The 23,455-nt window shown below is 34.9% G+C and overlaps 1 protein-coding gene and 1 long non-coding RNA gene across 20 annotated transcripts; both read right to left on the bottom strand.

Moving 5' to 3' along the window:
* Positions 1 to 4,550: 4,550 nt before the first annotated feature.
* LOC121213945 (uncharacterized) lies at positions 4,551 to 6,455 on the bottom strand. Its single transcript, XR_005909515.1, has 4 exons — positions 6,001 to 6,455; positions 5,827 to 5,902; positions 5,649 to 5,719; positions 4,551 to 4,691 (listed from the first exon to the last, which is right to left on the bottom strand). It is a non-coding gene; the product is annotated as an uncharacterized lncRNA (long non-coding RNA).
* A 5,137-nt stretch (positions 6,456 to 11,592) lies between these two features.
* LOC107922274 (serine-rich adhesin for platelets) lies at positions 11,593 to 23,253 on the bottom strand. 19 transcript variants are annotated; one of them, XM_041087401.1, is made up of 30 exons: positions 20,579 to 23,253; positions 20,420 to 20,479; positions 20,114 to 20,329; positions 19,886 to 20,032; positions 19,621 to 19,785; positions 19,478 to 19,516; positions 19,222 to 19,371; positions 19,084 to 19,122; positions 18,858 to 18,968; positions 18,684 to 18,722; positions 18,321 to 18,527; positions 18,184 to 18,222; positions 17,959 to 18,069; positions 17,786 to 17,824; positions 17,423 to 17,629; positions 17,286 to 17,324; positions 17,060 to 17,170; positions 16,887 to 16,925; positions 16,524 to 16,730; positions 16,387 to 16,425; positions 16,161 to 16,271; positions 15,988 to 16,026; positions 15,769 to 15,831; positions 15,625 to 15,684; positions 15,487 to 15,525; positions 15,261 to 15,371; positions 15,087 to 15,125; positions 14,850 to 14,963; positions 12,412 to 14,750; positions 11,593 to 12,310 (listed from the first exon to the last, which is right to left on the bottom strand). In XM_041087401.1, the coding sequence occupies exons 1-30, from the start codon at positions 23,196 to 23,198 to the stop codon at positions 11,792 to 11,794; spliced, it is 8,058 nt and encodes a 2,685-aa protein (XP_040943335.1). In that variant the 5' UTR covers positions 23,199 to 23,253; the 3' UTR covers positions 11,593 to 11,791. The 19 variants fall into 19 exon arrangements, with proteins under 19 accessions (XP_040943335.1, XP_040943337.1, XP_040943336.1 ...); XM_041087403.1 differs by having other exon boundaries at positions 14,850 to 14,930; XM_041087402.1 differs by having other exon boundaries at positions 12,412 to 14,468; positions 14,601 to 14,963; positions 20,579 to 23,252.
* Between the last annotated feature and the right edge of the window lie 202 nt (positions 23,254 to 23,455).

The raw sequence follows: 23,455 nt of genomic DNA, 5'->3' as shown, positions 1-23,455 counted from the left end.
TTGATTAAAGGCATGTTAAGTAGAGTAACGTAAATGAATGTGATATTTATATACTTGTAAGACCTTACCAGGAGAAAATTTTTTTCAATAGTTGAAAGTACCCATTGTATACCTAGACATAAGTTAGTCAGTCAACATTACTAAATATGACATATATATGTTCTAAAAGTTTGCATATTTTTTTAAGTATGAGTCTGTAATAGAGTGGTAACACTCGAGATATGATTCCATCAAACCAGATCGGGTTGAGGGCATTACACTTTCTACCCTCAAGTGATGTCCTGCATACTTACCGAACATATTAGTCTATCTTTCGGCCTACAAGGTCATATAAAATGCCTAAATTTCTCATTTTATTACCTAAGTACAGAACCACACTTTTAGTATGCATGAACATGTCAATGTAGAATTTTTAATGAGGTTCCTACCCAACTCCGCTCTACACCATAATAAGAGCTCCAAAAAACTCATCCAACCAATAACACACCAATTTGTGGACATGCAACCAATATTATAGATAAAATGCCAGTATTGCAGACAACTAGACAGTATTGTGGACAAGCCACCCGTAATGTAGATAAACTGCCAGTAAAGTGGACAAGCCACCAAAATTTTAATAAAGGTGTCAGTACTTCCTCTTTTCATAATCGTCCCAACCCCAATGTAGTATGACATGTAATTAACAACACCAGAACAATGGGGTAGGCATGATTAAAACATGTACTCAGTAGCAGAAACAATAGGCATGATTTAAACATTCGATCAGAAACAGAAACAGTGGCATGAATTATCGTTCATTCGAATAAAATAGTATAGCAAGCGCATTTAGTAATGCTTTTAGTATTACCAGTATCATAAACCACATTTTTAACATGTGATTACAATTTTAGTAATGTTGTACATGATTTAACAAATAATTAGTCTCAATAATAGATCAATAACAGGCTTTAATATTGCATAATATGCAAAACATCACCGAGTCATATAATATGAAACATACATATATTTCATCGCGTATTTTCATATCAGATGCATTTACTTGAAATTGATCCTTATAAAGGATTTATTAATCACAAAGAATACTTATTGCATTTTTTTAGCCAATGTTTCGGAGTGGATTTAAGCTGTAATTATTATTAATCATAATCATATAATATTTATATACAATCTTACACAACTTTAGTAGGTTAAAACCCACACCTTGAATAAAGGTCTCGTGACACTAAATCTAAACCTCCACCTTTCAATGTTACAGATCTAATCAAATATCACTTGATTTGATCAAGAATGAAGGTACCAACACAAAAATACCCATTCAATATAAATCCAATACTCTTCTTATTTTAATGCGAAAAAATTTTGAGTGATTCGAAATTAGACCTTCCATGAAAACACAAATTTATTGAGATGAACAAGAAAGATTCGACCATATCAATTAAAGAGAAGAGTTAAGATTCGATTAGGCAATCATTACTTACACTATGCTACTAAGATCGAGAAACTATGGTTCAACGATGATTTAGGGCAGAGGGAGAAATATTATCTATAAAGAAGTGTGAGTGTAGAAAAGATAAGTATGAAGAATCAATCAATATTATAATCAACTTCATAAAATGGACAAAGAGTACAAGAGATTCATTTAAAATCAAAGGAAAATAAGATAGGTGAAAAAAAGGAGAAAAATGGGTGGCGATGGCGGCAACGATAGTCTGGCGGTGATGCGATTATCACAAGGAGAGGGAGAGAGTGGAAGAACGATGATGAAAGGGTGGTTGAAGTGGTGCAATAGGTGGCAAAAAAGAGGAGATGTGGTGGCAAAGTGCAAAAGAAGAAGAGAGGAGGAGGAAATAAAAAAATGGGTGGCACAAGTGATGGTTTTGGAAAGAGACAAAGAAAAAAAAGAATGTTAATGACTTTCTTTTAGTAAAAGGGAAAGAGGAGAAATGCAAGGGAAGTAAGGGGAAGAAAAGGAAAAAAGGGGGAACACATGGAGTGAAAAAGGGACAAAACAAGGAAAGAATGGGGAAGGAAAGAATCTTTCACAAACGACAAGTATTTTGTGCGGCAAAGATGTTGACCACAAGGGGTGCTAAAATTAAAAATAAAATGCAAGGGTGGGGACTCGAACTTGGGTCATAAGGGAAGCATGCTTATTTTTAACAACTAGGCTAGAACACGATCTTATTTAAACTCTTACAACATTTATTTTTAAAACAGGGTGTGACACTTACTAGAGTTTCAAGGAAAAATAAAAATGAAGTGAGGGAAGGGATTCAAACTCGGGTCCCGAGGACAATTTCACTAACACTTAACTATTAGACCAATAAATCCTTTATTTTACAAACACATAAAGATATTCTTAAAATTAGGGTGTAATCAATCTTGATTCACAAACCCGATCCTACTAACCAAATTTTTGGGATGTGACAACTCTCTCTTCCTAGAAAGAAATTTCGTCCTCAAAATTTTCCTATTGACACTCCAATCACTTAGCCACAAAATCCTTTATACCTCTTTTCTAACCGACCACCAGTTTTTCACCATGCAACTCTGATTCCAATGTAGTTCCCGATTCGACCATATCAATTAAAGAGAAGAGTTAAGATTCGATTAGGCAATCATTACTTACACTATGCTATTAAGATCGAGAAACTATGGTTCAACGATGATTTAGGGCAGAGGGAGAAATATTATCTATAGAGAAGTGTGAGTGTAGAAAAGTTAAGTATGAAGAATCAATCAATATTATAATCAACTTCATAAAATGGACAAAGAGTACAAGAGATTCATTTAAAATCAAAGGAAAATAAGATAGGTGAAAAAAGGAGAAAAATGGGTGGCGATGGCGGCAACGATAGTCTGGCGGTGATGCGATTATCACAAGGAGAGGGAGAGAGTGGAAGAACGATGATGAAAGGGTGGTTGAAGTGGTGCAATAGGTGGCAAAAAAGAGGAGATATGGTGGCAAAGTGCAAAAGAAGAAGAGAGGAGGAGGAAATAAAAAAAATGGGTGGCACAAGTGATGGTTTTGGAAAGAGACAAAGAAAAAAAAAGAATGTTAATGACTTTCTTTTAGTAAAAGGGAAAGAGGAGAAATGCAAGGGAAGTAAGGGGAAGAAAAGGAAAAAAGGGGGAACACATGGAGTGAAAAAGGGACAAAACAAGGAAAGAATGGGGAAGGAAAGAATCTTTCACAAACGACAAGTATTTTGTGCGGCAAAGATGTTGACCACAAGGGGTGCTAAAATTAAAAATAAAATGCAAGGGTGGGGACTCGAACTTGGGTCATAAGGGAAGCATGCTTATTTTTAACAACTAGGCTAGAACACGATCTTATTTAAACTCTTACAACATTTATTTTTAAAACAGGGTGTGACACTTACTAGAGTTTCAAGGAAAAATAAAAATGAAGTGAGGGAAGGGATTCAAACTCGGGTCCCGAGGACAATTTCACTAACACTTAACTATTAGACCAATAAATCCTTTATTTTACAAACACATGAAGATATTCTTAAAATTAGGGTGTAATCAATCTTGATTCACAAACCCGATCCTACTAACCAAATTTTTGGGATGTGACAACTCTCTCTTCCTAGAAAGAAATTTCGTCCTCAAAATTTTCCTATTGACACTCCAATCACTTAGCCACAAAATCCTTTATACCTCTTTTCTAACCGACCACCAGTTTTTCACCATGCAACTCTGATTCCAATGTAGTTCCCGAAAATAATTCTCCTTAAGCCTCCAACAAACTTTTCTTAAAGTTCCTATTCACTACCACAGAGTATCTCGAAGGACTAACTATAGTAACGTCACTAACAATTTCCTCTACCCTAAATTCCTTCAACGACATTAGATGCATCTCAGTCCTCTTGACGTCTAGCTACATAAACCAATGCCAACTATCTAGCCTCAGTTCTAATCGTACCCCTCGGGGGTAGCTATCCAATTCTATGATTTTGAGTCTAAGTCGGAGCTCACATAAGACCAGGAGAACGATGTGGACAACCCTTAATACGGTGTTCAATGGACCCACATCTCAAACACGCACCAGACGTTTTCCAACACTCGCTTGTACTTTTTATAATACCTACAAACTAGAATTCTTGACAATCCAATAGTATTTCCAATACATGTTGTTGCAATATTCTACTCAGGTCTACCCTTTTTAACTTGGCTTATACATTATGGCCAAATTCTGAAGGCTACATTGGCCACCAAAATGGCACAAAAAGACTTACGTATTTTAAATCATGCTTTAAAACCATTTGTTTTTTATTCAAAACTAATGAACTTAGTTATTTGTCTTTGTTTTAAGAAAACATGTTAATTTCAAAAGTCAAGCGTCCTTAGAATTTCATTTGTAAAGATTAATTATTTCATAAAACTAAGTTATATTTTTATTAAAAAATCATTTTCAATTTTGTAGCGGAAAACAATGATAATATCATAATTTCGTTAAAAACTAATTTTTCATACACAAACATTTAAATCTCAAGTAAGCAATTTAAAACTTAAATTCAGGCAAATCAAAATAAAAATCCCCAAAATAAAGTCCCATGCCACAGTTCATATAAAAATTAATATAGTCCCAAAGCAATTATTAAAATTAAGTTTAAAGTACTTAAAAAGTGAAAACATCTAAGAATATCCTCTGATAGTTGTGTCCAAATCCTAGCCTCAAAGGTTATCTGTAAAAACATTAAATTAAGGTGGTTAGCTAAAAAGCTCAGTATGAGTCTTAACTAAAAAATACAATAATAAACAATAACAATTAAAAGTCAAGCCAGTTAACGATAGAGAAATTTTTAAATAGTATAGAATCACAATTTTAGTATGCATGAACATGTCAATGCAATATTTTTAGTAAGGTTCCTACCCAACTCTGCTACACACCATAATAAAAGTTCCTCATAACTCATCCAGCCAATAACACACCAGTTTGGGGACAAGCCACCAGTATTGCAGATAAATTGCTAATATTGCAGACAAACTGCCAGTAATGTAGATAAGCCACCAGTAATGTAGACAAACAGCCAGTAATGTGGACAAGCCACCAAAATTTTAGACAAGATGCTAGTACTTTCTCATTTTATAATCGGTCCAACCCCAATGCAGTATGACATGTTATTAACAATATTAGAAAAATACAATAGACAAGATTAAAACATGCAATTAGTAGAATAAGCAATAGGCATGATTTAATTATGCAACTAATAAAAAAAATAGTGGCACAAATTATCATGCATTCAATAAAACAATACAGTGAGCGCATTTAGTGATGCTTTCAGTATAATCAGTATCAGAAACCACATTTTTAACATGTGACTAAATTTTGAATAATTGTGTACATGATTTATCAAATAATTAGTCTTAATAACAAATCAATAACATGCTTTAATATCGCATAATATTCGAAACATCACCGAGTCAAATAATGCCATACATACATATATGGAATCATGTATTTTTCAAATCAGAGGCACTTAATTGAAATCGATCCTAATAAAGGATTTATCGAACAGCAAGAATACATAGTCTATTCATTTAGCCAATGCTTTAGAGCAGATTTAAGCGATAATTATTAATCATAATCATATAATATTTATATACAATCATACACAACTTTAGTAGGCTAAAACCCACACCTGGAATAAAGGTCTCGGTACACTAGATCTAATCCTCCGCCCTTCAATGTTATAGATCTAATTAGATTTAACTTGATTTGATCAAAGAATGAAGGTACCAACACCAAAATACCCATGTTAGTTTCAATTTTATAGCCTAAAGTAATCATCTTATAAATTCAAATGAATAATAACTTACTCTAACACCCTTTCAACAAAAAATCAATTCTCCTCTTGTTCTAATGCAAAATAATTCGAGTGATTCAGACTTAGACCTTCAATGAAAACACAACTTTAGTGAGATGAACAAGCAAGATTCATCCATAACAATTAAAGGGAAGAGTTGAGATTCGATTGGGCGATCATTACTTACACATTGCTATTGAGATCGGAAAACTACGGTTCAATGATGATCTTGGGTAGGCAGAGAAATATTATCTATGGAGAAGCATGAGAGTAGAAAAGATAAGTATGAACAATAAATCAATATTACAATCCTAGGAAAACAATAGAAGAGAAAAAGGGAGAAAAGGAGATGGCGACGGCAATGGTGACTACGATTGTTGCGGTGGTCCAGTGATGGTGCGGTGGCAAAAAGGAAAGGGAGAGGGGGAAGAATGAAGGTGAAAGGGTGGTTGAGGTGGTGCAATAGGTGGCACAAAGGAGGAGATTTGGTGGCAAAGTGAAAAAGAAGAAGAGAGGAGGAGTTAGAGAAAAAGGGGCGGCAGAAGTGGTGGTTTTGGAGAGAAAAGATGACAAAAGAAAAAAATGAATGTTAATGGCTTTCTTTTCGTAAAATGGATGTCATAACTAGTTAAAAGGGAAGAGAAGGAATATGAGGGAAATAAGGGGAATACATGGAGGGGAAAGGGGAAAAAATAAGGAATGGAGGAAAAAAAGGAAAGAAAAAATCTTGCACAAAAGGCAAGTGTTGTGGGCGGCAAAGATGTTGAACAAAGAAGGTGCCAAAATTAAAGACAAAATGCAAGGATGGGGACTCGAACTTAGGTCAAAATGGAAGTTATGCTAATTCTTAACCACTAAGCTAGCACACAATCTTGTTTAAACTTTTACAACATTTATTTTTAAAACAAGATGTTACACTTACTAGAGTTTCAAGGAAAAATAAAAATGAAATGAGGGAAAGGTTCAAACTCAAGTCTCAAGGACAATTTTACTAACATTTAACCTTCAAACTAGTAACTCCTTTATTTTACAAGCACACAAAGATAATCTTAAAATTGGGGTATGACCACTCTAGGATTAGAAACCCAATTTTCGGGATGTGACAGAGGACAATATACAAAGGGTATTAATGTAATTCATGAATAATTTTATTAAACTAATATGTTTGAAAACTAGAAGTGTACATAGACAAAAATAATACACTTAAGGCACGGAATCCAACACTACGCCCAAAGGTGTCTTCTGACCCTAGTCTTCTAACACACACACTCTTACTAATCCCTATAGCAAGCCAATTGTGCCCTCATTAATCACTAAGTTTACTAGGGCATTCAACATACACATAATGATATATCACATAATTTGAACTCCTTGAGCGTTCAATAGTTCTTATTTTTCAATTTCATTTCAAGTCACATACACATTTATTAGGATTTTCAAGCAATTGGTGTTCACAAAAATATTTTTCACTTGCACATTATCAACATTCTCTTATGATACAAGTTTGCCTGTACTGCCATGTAAACCCTAAATTTTTCATAGCGACATATTTATAATTTCACCACATTATTACCATGTTTCATAAAGTTTTCGCATATGCTAAATTACATTATTAATGATTCCATGGAAGCTATTTTTTCCATAGCACATTAATAGTCAATAAATTTTCATAACCAAGTATTTTTAGTGTTCAATGGAACACCGAAGTATTCCAAGGATTAAACCCAAGAGAGTCGGTGATTTAATGATTTCTATTCAACAAGCATGCAAGAAAGGAGTCTATCTAGCTACTCACTAATTTATATATTACAGCAATGCATAACTTGAGGTTAATTAAGCTAATTAATTATCTAGCACTAAAAAGGACTAAATTGCAAGAAAAAAGTAAGGAAATAACAATTAAATAACAAATAGTGGTTCATTGACTTCCATGTTTGTAATTAGTTCTTCAATTAGGGAATTAAACCACTTAAACTCTTAAATTGGTTCAATTTTACCTCTCAGTCTCCACTTTACCAACTTAGGCAAATTAGTTTGATTTATCTCTTGACCCCACTAATCCAAGACGATAAAATTGGTGCCTGATAATATCTCTTCTCAGTCTCACTTACCTAAAATTTTGCTTAAGGTCACCAATCCTAAGTTTTGAAGTCTATTCAATTTAGTTCAGTTTTTATGATTTATTCCCGTGCAAAAAACTAACTAAACAACACTTCCATCATTCAACTACCAAAAGTTTAGCTACTCATAATCATTTCTAAACAAATAATACCCAACATACTAGCAAACATGCATCAAAAGTAAAAACAATAAAGGTTTTTAAGTAAAGGTTGGAAATTTCTTAACAACTACTTGAAGAAACTAGAAATAGCAACAATGGTGATGAAGAAGAAAGCAAAAGATCAGATTTTTATCACAGAAAATAAAACAAAGTTGAGCTATATTAAATCTACGGATTAGACTAAAAATACATAAGAGTTTGAAGCATTAAATGAGTAAATAAATTTGAAATACAGTAGAAACTAACTTAACTACCACTAAGGAACTAAAGAAAACTAGAAAAGTGATAAACTAAAACCCTAAAAAGATAAAGAAGAAACAACTACTCTAAACCTAAGTTAAAAAGATGAAAAAAACCTAAACTAAAAGCTCTCTACTCTACACACTTTTTCTTAACCAAATGTGTTTTTTATTGGTGTTAGAGTTCGACAAGGACTACCCCTATAGTCAATATTTGTCTCCTCACGATAGGGATATCGTGGTACCCATGATCTGGTATCGCGATATCCACGATAGTCTTGAAATGGGGGTCCTTTAGAGGTTGGGTATCGCGATACCACTGTAGATGGCTTCAATTCTTCTCGTTTCAACACTACAAGGGTATCGCAATACCACTGTAGATGGTTTCAATTCTTCTCGTTTCAACACTACTAGGGGTATCACGACTTCCATGCTTCGATATCACGATACCCCTTTTTAGGTGATGTTTTTGTTCACGTCCAGGCCATTATTGACTGCCTACAACACTCAATCAATCGTTAGGTTCCCTATGGCGCATTTGGGCAATTCTGGTCTAAAAAATAGCGTAAAACATTCTAGTTTACTTATTAAAGTAAAAACTAACTAAAAACATGATAAAAACATTCAAATTACTCGAGAATAAGCTTGTCAAGTGTAATAGAGAGCCTAATTTGAAGTATCAAATTACTGCAAATCAACCTATCAAAGATATTATATAGTTAATATTTCATTTATAAAATTCTTGAGAAAATACCCTTATGTAGCAAAATTACTATTTTATCTCTTTTTGCCTCAAAGCTCAACTTATTTACAAGTAAGCGCTTAATTACTCAAATTCCATAAATTGTATTTAATAATTAATAAGAGTACTTTAATGTCAAAAATTATACATTTACCCTTGTTTTGAAACAAAGGAAAATTTATGATTTAGTCCACATACTTTTCAAACTTTTCAATTTGGTCCCAAAAGTGATTTCTATTATACCGTTGCATTTTCCAACTTATTCTTATGTAAATTAATCAATGCTAACTCAATTTTCCCATTTTGATCAAATTTTCACTTTAATCCTCAAAATTTTTGAAATGCACAATTTAGTCCCTTTTGTCATATTATCACTTCTAAAATTCTTTTCTTTGATTTCTATCTCCAAATTTCAATTTCCCTTTCATAATTTTTTTATCAGACTCATTTTAACTTGCTCATAAGTTCAATATATTCAATCTCGAGATAGTGTCAAGTGTCTTATTGGCAAATTTTAGGTGTTGTATTTTTGAAATGTTTACACTATAGTGTTATATATTGCAATTTTTTGTGTTATAAATAACTTAATATATAAAAATAACATATATAATATATTATAAGACTAGAAAATGACCTAGGTCGAATTGAAGCCTTGAATGCTTAAGCCTGAGCCCAATATATATTTTAAAAGGACCTACTCTTTTGCTAAAACTTATTTTTCGAGTTTAATATTTTTACCCAAACTTTATTAAATTTTTGACAAACTTTCAAGCTAGGGTGGTAGTCCAACCCGTATTCTCTTCACCTAACTGAACTCTCAAATCACGGCTGAGTAGCTGACTAATCACACTAAAGCTAAAAATGATAAGTGTGGGCTCCATGTTTAGAATAATCCAAAATCTTCTTGTCGATTTTTTTGGGTACGCTATGACATACCTCATAAAATGGAGTAGCAGCAAAACTATTGGAACTTCTAAAAGGTAATAGATGGTTGCTTTGCAAGTGGACAAATCGAATATGGCCTCATTTTATTTGAAGAAAAAGGAATTACATCCTTTAAAGATTGTAATACAGTAGTAATTGAATGTCAAGTTTATTGTGCTAAGTATTTGAATGTCAAGTTTATTGTGCTAAGTATTTGAATGTCAAGTTTATTGTGCTAAGTCTGAGAAGAAACAACATCCATATTAACAACTATTGAACTCATTCGATCAACATCTAAATACGGAAATGAAGTCTGCGAAAAGTACAACCCTTGTCTAGTGTCACCCTTCCCAATCACTTGTTATTGGTCCTGAATAAGATAATATGATTTGGATGCCAAGCTGCTAACTTAAATCAAATTGAATTGAAACCGAGGCACAAATAGATTATCATACAAGGAAATACCACCACAATTGCACTGCAAACAGATGTAAGTTTTTGTTTCAATTGAAAAATACGTGGATCATTGCTCTGCTGAAATCAATCTCCAATATCTTCCTAGATATCGGCAGCAAAGGCATGATACAAGTATAAAAAAACTTGCTGTGATTTCCTTGGAAACAGAATAGATTAGCCAAGAATTCAGTATATTGTTGGCCATCATCTATGCACCGGAAAGATTAGAAGAAAAATCTGGCAACCTAATAATTGTGCCATCAACAAACCCAAGCTTGTTTTTGGCAGACAATTCCATAATCATAGATGTTTTCCAATGTCATCGGTAAGTGGTTGAGAAACTAAAACCAAACTTCGGTTATCCGATTGATGAGGATAGAGTGCATTGCCATTGAAGAACGCCATATCAGCTTGCAAATCAGTTACAGCTTTAGAGAAAAGGAATCCATTGATGTTTGGTTGGCAAGAAAGTAGTCGAGAAAATGTGGGAATGAAAGAAATGAGAGAAAATTCATGCTCTTACACCATGTTGGAGTAGAAGAAGTCTCTATTTTTCATTGAAAACAAAAAATACAAAATATACGAAATAATAAGGGCGGTTTATGATAGGGACTTCTGGGAAGAAAATACTTGGGAATGTCATGGATGAAAAGGGTCTGAATGGCGACATATTTAAATAATGTTTTTAGAACACGTTACTCAGAGTTAGGGTAAGTGTCGGATACAATTACAAATCTGAAAATTCTCTTAAGTTTTTTCATATATTTGAATAATCGTACCACTATTAATATATATGGTATATCGGTGTCGCAGATTTATACTTGATGAGAAACGAAAAGTCAAACAATTACAAGCAATTAAAAACAATGATCAGGCTGTGAAACCCGAAACACTTTGATAAAAGTGTTCATTCACTTGCTATGAAAGTTAAAATTGTCTGCAAATACCTGGTGTGGGGTTGCAATATTAACTAATGAAATGAACTATTATCATGTTAATTAGATTTATATATAGATAAAGAAACCAATGTATTGAAACTTGAAAACCAGTGGCATGAGGTTAGCTTGTCTTCTCATATTTTATTGTTGGAACATAATTGTTAAGACAAATTGAGTTCCATGAAAATTGAAACTGAAATAAGAAAGGGCAACAAAAGCCGCCACCATTGCATTAATACACTAGAGAGTGATACATATAAGATTTAAAGTCAAAGATACATCACTCTTACTTCACTAGTGTGAAGAAGGGACGTTTGTAGGGCTAATTTATTGACATAATCTATAAATAATAAAGGAAAATCTGGTTGAATATTGTTGGCTTGATCTTTGTAAGGAGCCTACTGAAGAGAGGGTTGAAGTAAGCTTTGATGCCTTTTTATTAGATCAACAAAAGATGGTTGACAGAAGCCTTCAAGGAGGAAGAGACGAGCGATTTGTTTGTTCATTGCTTCTGTAAGATGAATTCCATCCCAGTGGATGTAAGCATTCGGGTTACTACAAGTGTTGGTGCCATCCATGCCACATAGATTGTTCAAGTTGAAGTTAAGTCCACCTCCAACGCCGCAACATGCACCGGATCCATCTGAAAAGCCAAACTCAGTGAGGTTTCCCATGACTGTCTTGAATGCGTTGAAATAATCAGCATATGCAATTGTAGCATTGGGATAGTTTCTACGAAATTCTTCTAATGTCTTCTGTAAGAGGTCATTGTGAGCCATTATTGCTTTGTTGATAACTGCAGAACAACCCATTTCATCCTTGGCAAAGTGGGGAGTCAATAATTTTGCTAATGGCCAACACCCTAGTGGCGGTAGTCCTTGAACCACGATGAACCTTGCGCCACTATCCAACACCGTCTGCAACATAGTTTCCAAGTTTATATTTAAAGCATTATTTTTACTATTGTATAATGTGTCATGTTAAACCTGATAATATCTTACACAGTATAAGTACGTACCGTGAGGATTTTGGAGATTTGACCGAGAGTTATATCTGTAAGCCAACGCAATGAAATAGAAGACCCTATAACACGAGCAAAGTCATCTGCACCCATTTGCCCAAGCCAAATGAGGTTGTTTCCCATTTGTTCCTTGCATTGTTCGACTGTTTCCCCATTGCAGACTTTTTTTGTGACAAACTGGTTGAACCATTCTATTTGAGTTTGGAAACCTAATGGAGTGCCTTGCCACAACAAGTTATTGGTGATTTTATGATTAGTAAAAAAATCACCTGAAAGAGATGTCGAACCTCCCACTGCAAAGTTCACTCCACAGTCTTCATTGATACTAGAGTTTTTGGAAGCCACTTCAAATGGTGGCAACAGGGATATGTTGAGAGAATCACAAAGGAAATCAATAACCAAGCGACCATTACTTGATCTACCCTCAAAATGGAGGTTTGAATCTATTGTCTGAAAAAAGCTTGATAAGAATGCACTCGCGAAGTCTTTCAAAATGCCTAATGATTGAGCATTTCCTGTGTCTGTATATGAGTCTCCAAAAGCAAAAACTTTGGAAAAAGTACCACTAAATTGGTTTTCAAGACTAGAACTCTTAGAAGAGCCAGAACCCATAGAAATATCAGAACTTGTAGAAATGCCCAAGTTTGTAGAACCAGGAGCATCATAAGAATTGGTGCCTCTAAAAGAGCCCGAAGTTTTAGAACCAAAATTATTGCTTGTGGAAGATTCTGAATTTGTATGACCAGAAGTTGTAGTACTACTAGTCATAGGAGAACCGTAATCTATGGAAGGGCTCGAAGTAGAACCAGAAGTCACATGATCATTATTCTTAGAAGAACTAGTGCTTTTGGAGGAGCCTGATGTTTTAGAACCAAAATCACTACTTGTGGAAGAGTGACCAGAGGTTGTAAAAGAGCCAGTGTGTTTGGAAGAACCTGTGTGTGTAGAAGAGCCAGATTTTGTATGAGTAGAAGTCGTGTGACTATTACTCTTATGAGAAGTAGAACCAGAAGAGTGGCTCGAAATAGAACCAGTAGTTGTATGGCCACCAGTCGTAGCAGAACCAGTGTTTGTGGAAGAGCCTGAAATTTTAGAACCAGAGGTTTTGAAAGAACCTGTGTGTTTGGAGGAACCTGTGTGTGTAGAAGAGCCAGATTTTGTATGAGCAGATGTCGTGTGACTGTTAGTCTTATGAGAACTAGAACCTGAAGAGTGGCTCGAAATAGAACCAGTAGTTGTATGGCCATCAGTTGTAGCAGAACCAGTGTGATTGGAAGAGTCGGTGGGCGTGCAAGTGCAAGAGCAAGATTTTGTAGGAGCAGAAGTGCTGTGACTATTAGTCTTATGAGAACTAGAACCTGAAGAGTGGCTTGAAATAGAACTAGTAGTTTCATGGCCATCAATCGTAGCAGAACCAGTAGTTGCATGGCCATTAGTCGTAGTAGAACCAGTGCTTGTGGAAGAGCCTGAAGTTTTGGAACCAGATGTTGTGAAAGAACCAGTGTGTTTGGATGAACCTGTGTGTGTAGAAGAGCCTGATTTTGTATGACCGGAACTCATGTGACTATTAGTCTTATGAGAACTAGAACCTGAAGAGTGGCTTAAAATAGAACCAGTAGTTGCACTGCCATCAGTCGTAGCAGAACCAGTGTTTGTGGAAGAGCCTGAAGTTTTGGAACCAGAGGTTGTCAAAGAACCAGTGTGACTGGAAGAACCGGTGTGTGTGGAAGAACTAGATTTTGTATGACTAGAAGTCATGTGACTATTAGTCTTATGAGAACTAAAACCTGAAGAGGCGCTCAAAGTAGAACCGGTAGCTGTATGGCCATCAGTCGTAGCAGAACCAATGTTCGTGGAAGAGCTTGAAGTTTTGGAACCAAAACTATTGCCAGTGGAAGAGTGGCCAGAAGTTGTAGAAGAACCAGTGTGTTTAGAATAGCCCGAGTTTGAATGATTAGAAGCCATATGACTATTACTCTCAGGAGAACCTATACTTGTAGATGGGCTTGAAGAAGAACCGAAAGGCGTAGAAGAACTAGTGTTCAGGGAGGAGCCTGAATTTTTAGAACCAAAATCATTGCTTGTTGAAGAGTCACTAGAAGTAAAAAAAGAACTGGTGTGTGCAGACAAGCCTAAATCTGTATGATGAGAAGTTATAGGGTTATTAGTATGATGAGAACTAGTACCTGTGGAGGGACTCAAAGTAGAACTAAAACTCTTATGACCATTATTCTCAGAAGAATCGGTGTTTGTGGAGAAGCCTGAAGTTTTAGAGCCGGACTCATTGTTTGTGGTTGAGTGACTAGAAGTTGAAGAACCAATGCCAACTGAAGAGCCTGAATTTGTAGAAGAAATAGTACTTTCAGAAGGGCTTGGAGTATGACCAGAAGTGGTAGGTCCATTAGCCATAGACGAACTAGTACTTGTGGAAGAACCTGGAGTTTTAAAACCAGAACTATGACTTGCGGAAGAGTGACTAGAAGCTGTAGGACCATTTGTCATTGAAGTACTAGTGCCTGTGGAAGCACCCGTATCTTTAGTACTAGTTGCTTTAGAATTACAAGAATGTGAAAAACAACAAGTAGACAAGTCAAAACCCACAAAATTAATATAGAATATGTAAAAGCATGTTAAATAAATAAAGTAATACAAAAAAGATAGAATATTTGAACCTGAAGGGTTACTTGTAGAAGACTTAGATCCTTCAGAACCTAATAAAAAGTCAACATTCATATAATGGTTAAAAACCTTAGAATCATTATAACATTATTAAGAACTCAACATCATAAAATAACCATAAATAGTTGAACTAGATGACGATCTTGAAGTTTTAGTAGGTCCAGCACCTGTGGAAGGGCTAGTAGGAATAAAAGTCGTAGGACCGTTAGTCGCTGAAGCATTGGTACCCATGGAAGCACTTTCATTTTTAGTACTTGAAGCCTTAGAAATACCAGAAACTGATAAAGAATAGATAGATAAGTCACGACCCATAAAATTTCTAGAACTTTATTATAAAGTATGTATAAGCATGTTAAATGGATGAAATAAAAGAAAATGATATGGAATCCAAACCTGAAGAGTCACTTGTAGAAGACTTAGATCCTTCAGAACCTAATAAAAAGTCAAAAGTCATATAAATGTTAAAAACTTTAGAATCGTTATAACCTTATAAAAAACCCAACATCATAAAATAGCCAAAAGTAGTTGAACCTGACGAGAAGCCTGAAGCTTTAAAACCAGAACTATGACTTGCAGAAGAGTGACCAGAATCTGTAAATGATCCAGAGTGAGCAAAATTGCTTGAACTTGTATGATCAGATCCTTTATGGCTATTAGTTGTGAAAGAACTAACACCTGTGGAAGGACTCGAAGAAGGGGTAGAAGCTGTAGGACCGTTTGTCACTGAAGTACTAGTGCCTGTGGAAGCACCCGTATTTTTAGTACTAGTTGCTTTAGAATTACAAGAATGTGAAAAACAACAAGTAGACAAGTCAAAACCCACAAAATTATTATAAAATATGTACAAGCATGTTAAATAGATAAAATAATACAAAAAAGATAGAAAATTTGAACCTGATGGGTTACTTGTAGAAGACTTAGATCCGTCAGAACCTAATAAAATTCAACATTCATATAATGGTTAAAAACCTTAGAATCATTATAACATTATTCAGAACTTAACATCATAAAATAACCATAAATAGTTGAACTAGTTGACGATCTTGAAGTTTTAGCAGGTCCAGCACCTGTGGAAGGGCTCGTAGGAATAAAAGTCGTAGAACCATTAGTCGCTGAAGCATCGGTACCCATGGAAGCACTTTCATTTTTAGTACTTGAAGCCTTAGAATTACCAGACACTGATAAATAATAGATAGCTATGTCAAGACCCAAAAATTTTCCAGAACTTGATTATAAAGTATGTATCAGCATGTCAAATGGATGAAATAATAGAAAATGATAGGGAATCCAAACCTGAAGAATCACTCGTAGAAGATTTATATCCTTCAGAACCTAATAAAAAGTCAAATTTCATATAAATGCTAAAAACTTTAAAATCATTATAACCTTATAAAAACCCAAAATCATAAAATAACAAAAAATAGTTGAACCTGATGAGGAGCCTGAAGCTTTAAAACCATAACTATGACTTGCGGAAGAGTGACCAGAAGCTGTAAACGAACCAGAGTGAGCAAAATTGCTTGAACTTGTATGACCAGATCCCGTATGGCTATTAGTTGTGAAAGAACTAACGCCTGTGGAAGGGCTCGAAGAAGGAGTAGAAGCTGTAGGACCATTTGTCACTGAAGTACTAGTGCCTGTGGAAGCACCCGTATTTTTAGTACTAGTTGCTTTAGAATTACAAGAATGTGAAAAACAACAAGTAGACAAGTCAAAACCCACAAAATTATTATAAAATATGTACAAGCATGTTAAATAGATAAAATAATACAAAAAAGATAGAAGATTTGAACCTGAAGGGTTACTTGTAGAAGACTTAGATCCGTCAGAACCTAATAAAATTCAACATTCATATAATGGTTAAAAACCTTAGAATCATTATAACATTATTCAGAACTCAACATCATAAAATAACCATAAATAGTTGAACTAGTTGACGATCTTGAAGTTTTAGCAGGTCCAGCACCTGTGGAAGGGCTCGTAGGAATAAAAGTCGTAGAACCATTAGTCGCTGAAGCATTGGTACCCATGGAAGCACTTTCATTTTTAGTACTTGAAGCCTTAGAATTACCAGACACTGATAAAGAATAGATAGCTATGTCAAGACCCAAAAATTTTCCAGAACTTGATTATAAAGTATGTATCAGCATGTCAAATGGATGAAATAATAGAAAATGATAGAGAATCCAAACCTGAAGAATCACTCGTAGAAGACTTATATCCTTCAGAACCTAATAAAAAGTCAAATTTCATATAAATGTTAAAAACTTTAAAATCATTATAACCTTATAAAAACCCAAAATCATAAAATAACAAAAAATTGTTGAACCTGATGAAGAGCCTGAAGCTTTAAAACCATAACTATGACTTGCGGAAGAGTGACCAGAAGCTGTAAACGAACCAGAGTGAGCAAAATTGCTTGAACTTGTATGACCAGATCCCTTATGGTTATTAGTTGTGAAAGAATTAACGCCTGTGGAAGGGCTCGAAGAAGGAGTAGAAGCTGTAGGACCATTTGTCACTGAAGTACTAGTGCCTGTGGAAGCACCCGTATTTTTAGTACTAGTTGCTTTAGAATTACAAGAATGTGAAAAACAACAAGTAGACAAGTCAAAACCCACAAAATTATTATAAAATATGTACAAGCATGTTAAATAGATAAAATAATACAAAAAAGATAGAAGATTTGAACCTGAAGGGTTACTTGTAGAAGACTTAGATCCGTCAGAACCTAATAAAATTCAACACTCATATAATGGTTAAAAACCTTAGAATCATTATAACATTATTCAGAACTCAACATCATAAAATAACCATAAATAGTTGAACTAGTTGACGATCTTGAAGTTTTAGCAGGTCCAGCACCTGTGGAAGGGCTCGTAGGAATAAAAGTCGTCGAACCATTAGTCGCTGAAGCATCGGTACCCATGGAAGCACTTTCATTTTTAGTACTTGAAGCCTTAGAATTACCAGACACTGATAAAGAATAGATATCTATGTCAAGACCCAAAAATTTCCAGAACTTGATTATAAAGTATGTATAAGCATGTCAAATGGATGAAATAATAGAAAATGATAGGGAATCCAAACCTGGAGAATCACTCGTAGAGGACTTATATCCTTCAGAACCTAATAAAAAGTCAAAATTCATATAAATGCTAAAAACTTTAACATCATTAAAACCTTATAAAAACCCAAAATCATAAAATAACAAAAAATGGCTGAACCTGATGAGGAGCCTGAAGCTTTAAAACCATAACTATGACTTGCGGAAGAGTGACCAGAAGCTGTAAACGAACCAGAGTGAGCAAAATTGCTTGAACTTGTATGACCAGATCCCTTATGGCTATTAGTTGTGAAAGAACTAACGCCTGTGGAAGGGCTCGAAGAAGGAGTAGAAGCTGTAGGACCATTTGTCACTGAAGTACTAGTGCCTGTGGAAGCACCCGTATTTTTAGTACTAGTTGCTTTAGAATTACAAGAATGTGAAAAACAAGAAGTAGACAAGTCAAAACCCACAAAATTATTATAAAATATGTAAAAGCATGTTAAATAGATAAAATAATACGAAAAAGATAGAAAATTTGAACCTGAAGGGTTACTTGTAGAAGACTTAGATCCGTCAGAACCTAATAAAAAGTCAACATTCATATAATGGTTAAAAACCTTAGAATCATTATAATATTATTAAGAACTCAACATCATAAAATAACCATAAATAGTTGAACTAGATGACGATCTTGAAGTTTTAGTAGGTCCAGCACCTGTGGAAGGGCTAGTAGGAATAAAAGTCGTAGGACCGTTAGTCGCTGAAGCATTGGTACCCATGGAAGCACTTTCATTTTTAGTACTTGAAGCCTTAGAAATACCAGAAACTGATAAAGAATAGATAGATAAGTCACGACCCATAAAATTTCTAGAACTTGATTATAAAGTATGTATAAGCATGTCAAATGGATGAAATAATAGAAAATGATAGGGAATCCAGACCTGAAGAGTCACTCGTAGAAGACTTATATCCTTCAGAACCTATTAAAAAGTCAAAATTCATATAAATGTTAAAAACTTTAAAATCATTATAACCTTATAAAAAACCCAACATCATAAAATAACCAAAAATAGTTGAACCTGATGAGGAGCTTGATGCTTTAGAATATCCATCACCTTTTGGAGGGCTAGGAGGAGGAGTTGAAGTAGTAGAACCATTAGTCACAGAAGAACTAGTGCCTGTGCAAGCACTCGTATTTTTAGTTCTAGAAGACTTGGAATTACCACAAACTGAGGTAGAAATGTGAAAAACCATAAAATTACTAGAATTTGATTATAAAATATATAAAAGCATCTTAACTAGATGAAATAATGGAAATAGATTAAGAACCCCAACCTGAAGAGTCACTCATTGAAGACTTATATCGGTTAGAACCTAATAATAAAAATAAAGTAAAAATTCATTTAAAGGTTAAAAGCTTTAGAATCACTAAATCTTATAAGAGCCAAACGTGTTAAAATAGTTAGAAATAATAGAACCTGACGAGGAGCCTGAAGTTTTTGAAGATCCAAAACCTTTAGAATTGTTGGAACTTGAGACAGAACCAGACCCAGAACCATGAGCATCATAACTAGATGACGAGTTTGAAGTCTTAGAAGAGTCAGAACTCTTAGAATTGTTTGAACTTGAAAATGACCCTAATCCTAGAAAAGAGTCGGAAGCATTAGAATTAGATGAAGAGTTTGAAAATATTAGAAGAACCAAAGACTTTAAAATTGTTAAATCTTGATAAAGATCTTGAACCTGTGGTAGAGCCGGAAGAACCAGATTGTGAAGTTTGAGAAAAGTCAGAACTTTGAGAATTGTCAGAACCGAATCCTTTGGAAGAGCTAGAAGCATCAAGGTCGGATGAAGAGCTAGAAGTTTTGGAACTCTTAGAATTGTTAGAACCTGTCAAAGAAGCCGACCCTCTGTAAGAACCAGAAGCATTAGAACTAAACAAAGAGTTTGAATTCTTAGAAGAATCAAAACCTTTAGAATTGTTAGAATTTGATAAAGAATTCGACCCTGTGGAGGAACCCGATGCACTAAGATTTGATGAAGAGTTTGAAGTTTGAAAAGATCCAGACCCCTTAGAATTGTTAAAACCTGATAAAGAATTGGAGTCTGCAGAAGAGCTAGAAGTACCAGAATTTGATGAAGATTTTGAATCCTTGGAATTGTTAGAACCTAAACTTGTGGAAGAGCCTAAAGCACCAAAACCCAATGTACAATTCAAACTATTGGAATCCTTAGAATGTTTATAACCATGTTAAGTATTTGAACGTAGGGACATACCTGAAGCATCATGACTTAAAGAAGAGTCTGAAGTCTTAGAATTTGTCGATTTATTGAAACCTGATAAAGAATCAAAGTTTCTAGAATAGTTAGAAGCACAAACATTTAACGTAGATTTAGAAATTTTAGAAAAGCTAGAACTCTTAGAATTGCTTGAACCTGATAAAGAACTGGAACTTGTAGAAGAACCAGAAGCCCCAGAACTTGATGAAGAGTGAGTCGCACCAGAACCAGAATCCTTAGAATTGCTAGAATCCACGGAAGAGCCAGAACCCTTAAAAGAACCCGAATGCTCAAAGGAACCAGAATGTGAATATGAACTAGAATGTGAAGCTGAACTTGAATGTGACAAAGAGAAGGAGCTGTGACCTGTAGCACCACCATGATTTATAGAATTGGAATGTGATGAAAAGCCAGAAGCCTTAGAATTACTAGAACCTGACAAAGAAGCAGAACTTGTAGAGGAACCAGAAGCCTCATGTTCTAATGAAGACTTAGAAGCCGTAGTAGGACTAGAATCCTTAGAATTGTTCAAACCAGAATTTGTGGATGAGTTAGCAGCACTAGAACCAGAATGCTTAAAAGAACCAGAATGTGAAGATAAACTAGAATTTGAGGATGAGCCTGAAGCCTTATAATTTCTAGAACCTGATAAAGAACCAGAACTTGCAGAGGAATTAGAAGCCTTATGGTTTAATGAAGACTGAGAAGCCGTAGTAGAATCAGAACCCTTAGAACTGTTGGAACCTGAGTTTGTGGAGGAGTTACCAGCAATAGAACCAAAATGATTAAAAGAACCAGAATGCGAAGATGAAATAGAATTTGAGGATGACCCATAAGCCTTATAATTGCTAGAACCTGATAAAGAACCAGAACTTGAAGAGGAATTAGAAGCCCCATGATTTAATGTAGACTGAGAAGCCGCAGTAGAAACAGAATCATTAGAATTGTTGGAACCTATGTTTGTGGAAGAGTTAGAAGCACCAGAACCAGAATGCTTAAAAGAACTGGAGTCTGAAGATGAGCCAAAAGCCTTAGAACTATTAGAACCTGATAAAGAATCAGAACTTGTGGAGGAACTAGAAGCCCCATGATTTAATGAAGACTGAGAAGCCGTTGTAGAATCAGAATCCTTAGAATGGTTAGAACCTGAGTTTATGGATGAGTTAGCAGCACTAGAACCAGAATGTGAAGATGAACTGGAATTTGCGGATAAGCCAGAAACCTTATAATTGCTAGAACCTGATAAAGAACTAGAACTTGCAGAGGAATTAGAAGCCTTATGATTTAATGAAGACTGAGAAGTTGTAGTAGAATCAGAATCCTTAGAATTGTTGGAACCCGAGTTTGTGGATGAGTTAGTAGCACTAGAACCGGAATCTGAAGATAAACTAGATTTTGAGGATGATCCAGAAGTTGAACTTGAATGTGATAAAGAGGAAGAACCATGACTCGTGGAACCACCATGATTTAGAGAATTGGAATGTGATGATGAACTAGAAACTGTATTAGAAGCCCCTTGACTCAACGAAGAGTGAGAAGCCGCATCAGAACTAGAATCCTTAAAATTGTTGGAACCCGAGTTTGTAGAAGAGCTAGAAGAACCAGAATTTGAATGCTTAAAAGAACTTGAATGTGAAGAAGAACTAGAATGTGAATATGAACCTGAATGTGAAGATGAGCCTGAAGCTGAAACTGAATGCGATAAAGAGGAAGAGCCATGACCCGTAGCACTACCATGTTTTTCAAAACTTGAATGTGCTGATAAGCCAGAAGCCTTAGAGTTGCTAGAACCTAAACTTGAAGAAGAACCAGAAGCTGTAGCAGAACTAGAATCTTTAGAATTGTTAGAACTTGAGCTTTTGGAAGAGTTAGATGCAGTAGAACCTAATGCAGAGTTAAAAGTCTTAGAAGAGTTAGAACCCATTGAATTGATGGAACCTGATAAGGAACTAGAGTTGCCAGACTTAGAAGTTTCAGATGAGTCAGAACCCTTAGAATTGCTAAAATTATCTCCAGAACCTAATGAAGAGTGAGTAGCCATAGCAGAACTAGAATCCTTAGACTTGTTAGAATCTCCGAATGAGCCAGAACCCTTCCAAGAACCATAATGTGAAGATGAACTAGAATGTGACAATGAGCTGGAAGATTTGGAATGGCTAGAACCTGATAAAGAACTAGAAGTTCCAGAGGATCTAGAATCCCCATGACCTAAACTAGAATCCTTAGAATTGTTAGAATCTTCGAATGAGCTAGAACCCTTCCAAGAACCAGAATGTGAAGATGAACTAGAATGTGACAATGATTTAGAAGATTTAGAATGGCTAGAACCTGATAAAGAACTAGAAGTTGTAGAGGAACTAGAATCCCCATGACCTAAACCGGAATCTTTAGAATTATTAGAATCTACGGGAGAGCTAGAACCTTTAAATGAACCTGAACTCTTAAAAGATCCAGAATGTGAAGATGAACTAGAATGTGAAGATGAGCCAGAAGCTGAACTTGAATGTGACATAGAGGAAGAGCCATGACCTGAAGCATCACCATGATTTTCAGAGCTCTTTAAAGAGTGCGAACTCTTAAATGACTGGGAGGCATGGGAAGAACTTGAATGCTTAAAAGAGCCGGAACTTGAAAAAGAACTAGAACCCAAGCTTACTGGAAGTGGGTGAAGGTTGGTTGAATCTTGATCAATCCCTGTGAAATGTGCATATGGAAATGAAAATGATAAGAAGAGAACAATAGATAAAACATGAAAAAAATGCTTGGAAATCATCATTTTGTTTTTATATAAATCAACTGGAGATAATTATTTATTCTTTTTTTTAGTTTTTGTTTTTTTGTTTAAGTTTGTGTGTTTTCAGAGATTTATACATATCTTTCCTTCTTAAGATAGTATATGTGGAAGCGGTCTTGTATGGAGTCTCATTGGTTTTAGGAGAACGTAAATTTCTAAGTGTTAATAGGAGTTTGTGGTTTAGCGATCTTTATTTTTGGTTTTTCCTTTGAATGATCATAAATGTTTCTCAGTTTTTT

This window comes from Gossypium hirsutum, chromosome D01, assembly GCF_007990345.1.
Source record: "Gossypium hirsutum isolate 1008001.06 chromosome D01, Gossypium_hirsutum_v2.1, whole genome shotgun sequence".
NCBI lineage: Eukaryota > Viridiplantae > Streptophyta > Magnoliopsida > Malvales > Malvaceae > Gossypium > Gossypium hirsutum.
This window is presented reverse-complemented; position numbering and strand designations above follow the sequence as displayed.

Excerpts from the sequence above, each read along its gene's own strand:
- LOC107922274 (XM_041087397.1), bottom strand. The coding sequence starts at position 23,198 with ATGATGATTTCCAAGCATTTTTTTCATGTTTTATCTATTGTTCTCTTC. Across the intron at positions 16,731-16,886 it reads TTCTACAAGTAACCCTTCAG|GCACTAGTACTTCAGTGACA; the intron begins GTTCAAATCTTC and ends GTGCTTCCACAG. Across the intron at positions 15,126-15,260 it reads TCCTACTAGCCCTTCCACAG|GTTCTGAAGGATCTAAGTCT; the intron begins GTGCTGGACCTA and ends ACTTTTTATTAG.